The sequence below is a fragment of the Castanea sativa genome, chromosome 3 (assembly GCF_040712315.1).
Source record: "Castanea sativa cultivar Marrone di Chiusa Pesio chromosome 3, ASM4071231v1".
NCBI classification, from domain to species: domain Eukaryota; kingdom Viridiplantae; phylum Streptophyta; class Magnoliopsida; order Fagales; family Fagaceae; genus Castanea; species Castanea sativa.
In genome coordinates, this window is record NC_134015.1 from 43,967,779 (window position 1) to 43,977,062 (window position 9,284).

The following is a 9,284-nucleotide window of genomic DNA, read 5'->3' on the forward strand; positions in this document are numbered from 1 at the left end:
TTTAATTTTATTTTTGTTGCATATTAGTTCATACCGATTAGAAATTTTTTTTTTTTTTTAAATTTGAATAATGAAATCCAATTCTACACAGAGTCATTAAGTTATGTATGTTCTTTTATCAGAAAACTATATTGTTTTAATAACATGGAAAATTTTCTACAAATTTTATAATTTGGCCTTTTATTTCTTATAAATATTAAAATATGTATCATTCCAAAATATTTTTCAATAAACTTTCTCATGCATAATATGAGTTAACAATAATTCTTTTAAGGGTTTTTTTTTAAGGAATATTTAATATTGTGTTATTTAGGAGTTAAGCAGTAACAAGTGAAATAACTATGATAGGATGTTCATTATGTTCATCCTTCCTAAGTATTTCTCTTGAAAGTGGGAGGAACAATTATCACTTTAATAATTATGAACTACTGGTTTTTTTTTTTTTTTTAACCTTCTTATACATCATATTAAAAGAGCATGATACCTATTAATTTGCATCCCAACTGGTTTACTGATTTCAGATTGTAGGGTGGACATTATAATTATCAACGAATTATAATGTTAATTGTAATATGAACATATAGATAATACTCCATTAATCCCAAAAAAGAAGATAATGCTGGCCACCTAAAAGTCATTTCAATCACCACTAGATTGTGACATAAAAGGAGCCTTTTTTTCGATAGTGGTATGGAATAGATGAGACTGGAAGGATGAGCTAGTGGCATAAGACGAATGAGAGTGATGTACCAATTTTCTCTCTCTTTTAGGATGCTGAAATTGATATGCATATATACTCTAAAAGCTTGTTATTAATTTTTTATATATTGTTTTGGTTTTGTTTTCCCTTTCATCTTTATTTGCAAGTCCGAACGAGTTCTTGAGGGATGTAATTGTAGGACACTCCTGACTCCACTATTTTCCTACATTCTACAACAATGTTCACTTTTTTCGTTCTCTCATTTTTTGACTCATTAGTATGCCAGACTCCTATAGAGAATTTTCATATTGAGGCTGCATAAGGTCTACTGAGCCAATTAAATTATTAACGAGTAAGAAGTAGATAGGACAAAGGAGAGCTAAAAGCTGGTTAATGCTTGGCGGAACATACAATTGCTTCTTGTAGATAGCAAAATTTCCATGAGTTTTTGGTTGTAATCTGCAGGAGCTCAATTCTCCAGTGAGTTTGTCAATGCAACAATTTTGCTTTTTACATACTTGGAACTGTTAAAAGGGTGTCATAATAACCCATTGAATGTCTCTTGCACTCAGTGGTATTGCACTCCACAAATTTGAAGGTAAAATGAGGTATTTCAATTGGGGTCCATGGGATGCCTACACGCCTATACCTGTTTGAGAGCAATTGTATATTGGAAGAATTGAAGTGACAAAATTAATTGTACAAATTATCCAAACAGGTAGAGAGAATTCAAGCAAAAACATTTATATCTCAAATTAGTTCTCATATTACAATAACTCAATCAAAATGAATTTTACTTCCTACCTAAGAATGTACTTGGTGGACTAATCGTTCTTAATTTTTTTCTTGTTTGAAAAAAAAAAAATATTTTACCAACTCTATCTAAGCTGAACATTAGAATTGCATTTCAGCTGGGTTAACGTTTGCCCCAATGACAATGGCCATTCCCTTTTGGCTGCTGAGAGCAGAACTGCTACCCCCTAATGAAAGAATGGATACAGGAAACCCACAAATTCTTACAAAAATGAACCTAAACATATTTTACATCCCCTCCCACCAACTCAAGAAAATTCTACGCCGAGGAAGATAGGGTGAAGTGAATTGAGGTGCATAAGGAAGGTGGAAATGGCGAGGCATTCCATTGAGCATCTTAATCACAAAACAATGATCAGCCAAATGGTTTTTTGCATCAATACATGCCCTTGAAAACAGGATTAGTCCGGCATATGCTCGCACCATACTCCTCATACTCTGCTTTTGTATGGCAAGCCTGCAGGCAGTTAAAAATCAAAAATTCATTCACTGAAGAATATTTAAACTTGGGTAATGTTAATGATGAGCACAAGAGAAAGCAATGAATCATACATCAAAAGCATTGATGAGAGGAATTAACTTTTTACTTTTCATTTGGGGGCTGAAAGAGTGAAAGGAGGGGGTGGGACCTAGAATTGGGTATCATAAATGTGTTACCAATTTGTCGCCAAGCTGAAATGATGGGAATGCAATTTTATAACATCACATATTGCTAATGCCACACAATGCAATCAAGAATGCCAACCTCCACCTACTTTCTATACTTTCAAGCTTCTGCAATTCCCTTTACGGTGGTTATATTTTTAATTCATATTAGCTGTCCCAGCTATTGTCTTCTCTGGAACCAATGAAGTGGTCCCTTCATTCTTGAGAAGGGACAAGCATGACAATCTACTTAATAAATGGGATGAAAAGGCAATAGGCAACTAAAAGGTGACAATCAACTGCAACCACTGAGAAACCACAATGTCTTCCACAGTGAAGCAGAATATGAAATTGAGGATTCATATGAAAAAAGGTAAACGTACACGATAATCATTATAGTTATGGCCCATTAAGATGAGAGGGCAAAATTCATACCGCAAAAAATTCAGGTGTTGATGCAAGTACAGAGCCTCCAAACCAAACTGCAAATCTCTGGATGGGATGGCTGACTACATTAACTTCTACTGGCTGTGACTGGAGGTCCAGAAGAGAGAGAGAGCACCAAAGAGGAAAAAAATTGCTCAGCCTTTTCATATCATGAATAGCCGCACACATTTTATATATTACAAAAATAGAAATAAAAAATATGTTATATACTCTTACTTTTATTTCCCCACCAAGTCGAGCTTCTGATGCAAGAACCCTGGCATCCACAATCTTCTTTAAGTCTCGTTGCAACCTCCTATGGAAGTCCTTAAACATGGTTGAGCCTCCAGACAGTACTATATTCTGAGATTTACCACACACAAAAAAAGGAGAAAAAAACAAGTCAGTGAGTTGTAAAATAAAATATTGCATATAACCCCCCCCCCCCCCCCCCCCAAAAAAAAAAAGCAACAATAGCCCCTCATTAATGCACAAAAATAAAATTTGGTATAAAACAGTGCTTGAACCTCGGAACTAAAGCAATTCAAATAACCATATGATGGATAAAAAGAGAAAAATCCCATGCTAAAGTTTGGAAGTTGAAACAATCATGTTTTTAAGCTAAGAATTGTCCAACCATGGATAATCAGCAGGATTTTTTTTTTTTTTCCTTTTTGGATAGGTTAGAAAATACTCCATCAGCAGAAATTATGGCAAGAAAGTTCTATGAAACTGATGGATGGAGTTGAAGGTCCACCTAAATCTCAAGACCCATTTAACAATTCAAGAATACAGGTGCGACTGTACAAGCCCACATCACCACATTTCAGTCCTCCAACACAGTTGCTCTCACTGTGGTGTGGACACCAGGTACTGAACTCGATCATGAGCGTTCACAGGTGTCAACACAGAAGGAGGGCAGTGACCTTGTGATTGAATGATGGAGGAGTAATTGACACTGATTAAGACAAAATTAAAGTTGATTGATTTTATTTTATTTTTTTGTTATTTTCATACTAATTGATTACAGTCAATTTCCATATCAGTTATGGCTGATTTCATATGTATTTCTTTATTTGTGGTAGCAATGGAAGCCCTACTTAAAGGCTCCAGAGAACATTACAGGACACAATGAATTTAGTCAAAATTTCTCTAAGCTTGGCGGTTATTCCAAGCAACTAAAGGTGGTGAAGCCTAAGATTTATTTTGTTACCTTTTTTCCTATTTTCGGTACAAACCATCTATGCTGCATTACACTGTTCCATTGGAATATACCACATCTAATAAAAAGTTTGCATAATTTTCCTAGAGCCTATGTACTTCACCTTATACAAAGCTCTTCTTGTGTCAATTGGTGCAGACTGAATACACTTGTCGATTACAGCTGGTAGGGGGGTTGAAAACTCGCTGCTATATATTTCAGGATTAAAGAAAACCTATAAACAAGTCAAACAAATCATCAGAACAAACAGCAGTATGCAATTGGTTAAAAGCTATTCAAAAGCTGTGTATTATTTCCAACCTTTTTCATAAATGTTTTTCAAAGCTTTAGAGCATTATTCTTGAACAATATAATCTTTGCAGATGAATGACTGAAAATTATAGGTTAAGAGAGCCTCCAAATATAGTTATCAAAGCCAAAACTTGAAATCATGAAGAATTTACATCCAGGGGAAACTTCCTTATTCTTTGTTTCCATAAATGGAGTTCACTTTAATTGTTTGAGAAGAATAATCTAATGTCTGCTACTGAAAATAAATAGTCCTTGATCAAATAGACTGTGGTGTGGGTAAATCTTCATATAGAAGTACATAAAATCTTTGTAGAATCAAAAGATTGATAGATATGACACCAATATGGGCCATGTGGAATATCAATTTAATACAACCAAGAATTGACAAAATTAGTAATGGTGAGGCTAAAATTAGGAGTGAACATTTCATAACTGAAAAACGAAATAACAATTCAATGGAACATCTACCAGAAAAAACAGAACAGGGATGAACTAAGGCATTGGGAAGGAGAAGATTGTCAAAGATAAGATAGATCAAACCTCAGGGCCAAGAAACCGTTCATAGCCGATATCACAAGAGTATGGTGCCCCAGTCTTTGGTTTAATACCTCTCCATTGCTTAACATATTTTGCTGGTTCTTTGTCATGCTTATTGAATTCCTGAAATCATTGGGAAATGAAGTTATATCAAGTAATCTAAAGATCAAAAATTCAGATCCACACAACTATCCAATGGAGAAAGTAATATGAAGAGCTGATAACTTGCAATATAATGCCCAGGGCCGAGTAATAAAGAAAAATTACATCCAATTGTCGCAGGATCTGTTCAATCCAAACTGTAATGAAAGTAAGTTCACCTTGACAATGTCAGAACAAGTGTAGCAATATGTTTCCTTCACTTTCCGAGCCACTTCAAACGAGTCTTCAGGGGGCACATGCTCTCCTCTTTCCTACATGAAAAAAATGAAAAATGCAAGAATCCGCAAATTTGTCATTGAATGAGCCAAATTTAACATATTGATGTAGTTAAAACTGTATGAATCCAACAATGAAGTGACTGGGAAATACGGTATAGAATGGACCACATTTTTGTCTTACATATCAGTGCATTGACATGTTACATTGATGACATTCTAAAAACCAGGCCTCTGTCAGTCTACTATTGAGTGTTTTCTTTAATGAGGTCCTTAAAATTGGGTAGACAAAGATATTCCAGGAAATACATGTAAAGAATGCCCATTTCTGTAGTAGCCACACACCAAACCTTTATGGTTATGTCCATGGCACTGTTCATTTGTTTATTGCTAAATAAAATTGTAACTACAAAAGATATTACACCAAAGACATTATTCTTCATTTATAAGTCAACAGATCTACAAACTAAACAACTAAAATCTACCTCATTATGACTTGGATGCAATTATAGGTATACATTGAAAATAATGACCTTCCAAACAATCCCAGCATAACCAATTAATTTACAGTTTGATGATGAGTTACAAGGAGAACATACCCGCATAAGCTGCTGGACGAAAAGAGTTACATCTTTCCCAGCAATAGGAACTGACTTAATGCTACTCCCAATGACATAACCATCTGCAACAGGTACAACATGTGTAGCCCCATCTCCAATATCCACTACAACCCCTGTCATCTCACACTAAGAAGAACTGTAGGTCAATCTAAATGGAAACTATCAAAATATATCAAAGATAACAGTAGAAAAATGTACATAAACACAGATCTATGTGTGTGTGGGTGTGTGTGTGTGTGTAAAAGTCTAAGAATTAAAATTTATTTAAAATAACAGAAGTACAGAAGTTCAACCCAACCAAATTACCAGAAATAATGATAAAAATCATTAAATCAGCAACAGCAAAACAAAACAAAAACAACCTCTGATGAATTTCCTGAAAATACACCTTCATTCTGGTTTCATATTTAGGTATAAAAGCAAATAAGAAATGAAAAAGAGTATCCAAGCTAATAGTTATAATCTTGCATAATTGAGCTCGTAAGATTAATCAGCTTATGTTTAAGCAAATCATTAGATAACAGCTTTATCAAGCTGGTACCTTCTGGGGCTCAAAGGATACGCCAATGGTTCCAGCACCTCTTATGGTGCCTGAGCACTGGAGTTTGAACCCCACCAGCCCCCTCCCCCTACTTACCTAGAAAAAAAAAAAAGAGCTGGTACCTGCCACCTTTTTCTTGAAAAGTACTAATCACACTACTCTCTAGACACCACTGCCTGCTCCCTTCTCTCTTTCTCCCTCGTCTCAGATATTCATCCATAAAATGCTTGCCATTAAGTGACAGAACTAGCTGGACCTTCAAGTTGGTTTAAACCCCAAGTCATATTGGAAACTTTATTCCCATCACATGTAATGCGAAGATAGGTGCTTCAGTGTGAAATATGTAATTTAGCTGGGAAAGCATGAGTTTGAGCTAGCCTAAGTGTGAGTCTATGAGTAAGAATATAATTTTTCTGTGGTGCACCTGCAGTGCTGTTGTGAGGAAGTGACCTGTACGTATAGTTGTATCATACAAGTGTATTTTTAAATGTGTCACTTACACCTCCTTCTTATAATTTTTCTCAAAAAAGAAATTACGAATTATCATCAAATAATTCAAATATTTTTTTGCTCTAAGGATGCTAAAGTTGGTATGTTACTGCCATTTCTCAACACTACAGATTTTCTTTTACTACCCTCCACCTTGCTCTTACAAGGGGAGACACGCCATTTGGGCTAGATCATTGGCGCAATTTCTCAACACTAGGCCTCTATCAAAAACTCAATCAAGTTTAATGAACTTTCTTGTTAGTACTAGTAACCTAAATAAATAAACCAAAATTTCCAGAGTGAATTCAGTAATTCCATTATTCTAATTCAGTTTGGACTCAATTGAACATTATTCTGAATTTGATAAGAGCTCTAAATTTCATACTCCTAAATCCAAAAGAACACAACTCCTACAATTGTTGAGCATTGAAACCAACCTTAGATGTCGTATACCCGGCTGCAAGAGCGAGCACTGAATTCACCCCTATATAAAGCCCAGGAACATTGAATGTCTCAAACATAATTTCACCAGTATACTCGCGACTCTCAGGTGCAGTAAGCGGACTCTCAGTCAATAAAAAGTAATGGTCCTCCGGATCACACCTCAAATAGTTGAATATACACTGCTGCCAGAACCGCTCCATTGCGTCCCAATTTTCCACCTGGCCATGCTGAATTGGATAGCTGAGATTGTAAGTAGTACTAGATCGAGATCTCGCAACTGCCTCATCCCCGATGAAGAAGTCAAGATCGGCCATCACACCAGCACTGTGTTGCGCTAGCCAACTGGCTTTTGAGGAGCTTCGAGATTGGTTCAAAAACGACTCGTTTACTGCAACTACTGAAGGAACTATAAAACATGGTTCAACATTACCGGCGAACCCCATCTTAGTATACCTGCAACAACAAAAGGCAGAACTTATAGAATACCCAATTCACAAAACATTTCGTCAAACAGTTGGTGTCCCTGTGAGTTTGCATATCAAAATCAAATAAATAGGACTGCCCAAATGAATATAGCGAAAAATAAGCAAACCCAATTGGCTCATTCTATTGAACGACCGGTGTATGATAAAAAATTTGAAAGGGAAACCCCATTGGGGCATTTCGTCGAACACTTTGTGCGCCTATATACACACAAATACGAAGGGTATTTAATCACAAATATCTATAGAAGTGTACCCGGTGCCGTTGTCGATTACTACAGCGGGGCGAGACGTAGCAGGGTCCATGAGAAGGAGAAGAAAGGAAGCGTTCGTGTTGAAAATGGATCTGCGACTGAGATCCAAGAGAGAGTTTAGGGCAGAGGATCATGGTCAAGAAGAGCGCTTTGAGGAAGAATAAGAAGAAGAAGAAGAAGACGAAGGTGATAGTGATTGAGACTTAGGCTTGGATCGCAAGCGAAAGCAGCGACTCAACACACAAGAGTTGGTGATTGTTGCTCCACCCATTTCATTTCTCAACAATAACAACAACAACAACGACGACGAGCGTGAAAGCTGAATAATATTAGTCTCATAAACTTGCACATCATTGTCTTTGTGCCCCTGAGAATTTTAAAATATGTGCTTGTGCTTTTGTTTGTGTTTGTGTGTATGTTTTGGCGTTTCTGCGATGCTTTTCTTCGCAATCAAACAACACACCCACTGACGACTGACATCTTTCTTTCTCTTCTCAAGACTCTTTCTCTCTTTCTCTCTCTGTGGGCTTTTTTTTTTTTTACACTTTAACGTGCAATTTGTGATTTGTGGGAATTGGCATTTAGTGTTTTATATATGACGGTGGCTTTGGGCCGTGTGATTTATGAGGGAAACAAAGCTAACCGACGGTCAGATTTTAGCTTTTGATGGGTCCCACCATAAAATTGTCTGAAAATCTACCATGGGTCCATGGTGGGTTTAATTGCACTGGAACACATCCCAAATGTCGACCATGACCTATGGGACAGTCAAGTTTTATACTTTTATTATAATAAAATAAAATAAAAAATTGGGGAAAATGATGTTTGGTACAATGTCTGTCATTTCAAACTTATGTATTTTTTTTTTTTTTTTAACCTTATGTTTAAAAGTGTGTATATGGCAAATTTTCTTCATTGCATGGATTCCAGTAAGCGACTTACTCTTTTACACAGATTTTAGTATGCGACTAACACACCAACTTGAGAAAGATGTTAGTTGCAAAGTTCTTTAATTCATCCAAATGATAAAGATCAAGAAGTGTCTTAGTTACAAAACCCTTGGCGCAAAGAAGCAGTAAGTTCTTCAATGAAAAGATGAACTAGGTCAACTTTTGTCTCCGGTCACTCAATGCATGAAGGGATGCTCTGATTCCTTGTGCAACTCCTTCATGACGGCCTTTAAAATAATAATTATATATGTCTAGGGTTGTGAGGAAAGAAACTCTATACAAATACACTTGGATATGCGTGAAAACAGATCTGGAAATCTGAATTTCGTAATTCTCAATAGATGATGTTTCTATTAAGCTACTGTCAAGCATACACATTAAACCTCGATAGATATTATCTGTCGAGTTTTAATGAATATCACTTTCTTCACTTTTTTCTAAGACAGTTTTGCATGGCTTCAATACTAGACTTGAACTCTTGTTCCTTGAAGTA

General features: G+C 36.0%; 1 protein-coding gene across 1 annotated transcript; it reads right to left on the reverse strand.

The window, feature by feature from the left end:
* Nucleotides 1–1,419: 1,419 nt before the first annotated feature.
* Nucleotides 1,420–8,392, reverse strand: LOC142628347 (actin-related protein 3). The gene is made up of 9 exons (XM_075802461.1): nucleotides 7,844–8,392; nucleotides 7,099–7,558; nucleotides 5,611–5,757; nucleotides 4,955–5,047; nucleotides 4,638–4,757; nucleotides 3,910–4,020; nucleotides 2,822–2,947; nucleotides 2,594–2,692; nucleotides 1,420–1,970 (listed from the first exon to the last, which is right to left on the reverse strand). Exons 1-9 carry the CDS (start codon nucleotides 7,891–7,893, stop codon nucleotides 1,890–1,892), a joined length of 1,287 nt encoding a protein of 428 aa, XP_075658576.1. The 5' UTR covers nucleotides 7,894–8,392; the 3' UTR covers nucleotides 1,420–1,889.
* Nucleotides 8,393–9,284: the final 892 nt, after the last annotated feature.

Bases quoted from the DNA above. Each gene is read 5' to 3' on its own strand.
- LOC142628347 (XM_075802461.1), bottom strand. From the start codon at position 7,893: ATGGACCCTGCTACGTCTCGCCCCGCTGTAGTAATCGACAACGGCACC. The intron at 2,693-2,821 runs GTAAGAGTATAT...CTGGACCTCCAG, and splicing joins GACTTGGTGGGGAAATAAAA to TCACAGCCAGTAGAAGTTAA. The intron at 1,971-2,593 runs GTATGAATTTTG...AACTGCCTGCAG, and splicing joins CAACACCTGAATTTTTTGCG to GCTTGCCATACAAAAGCAGA.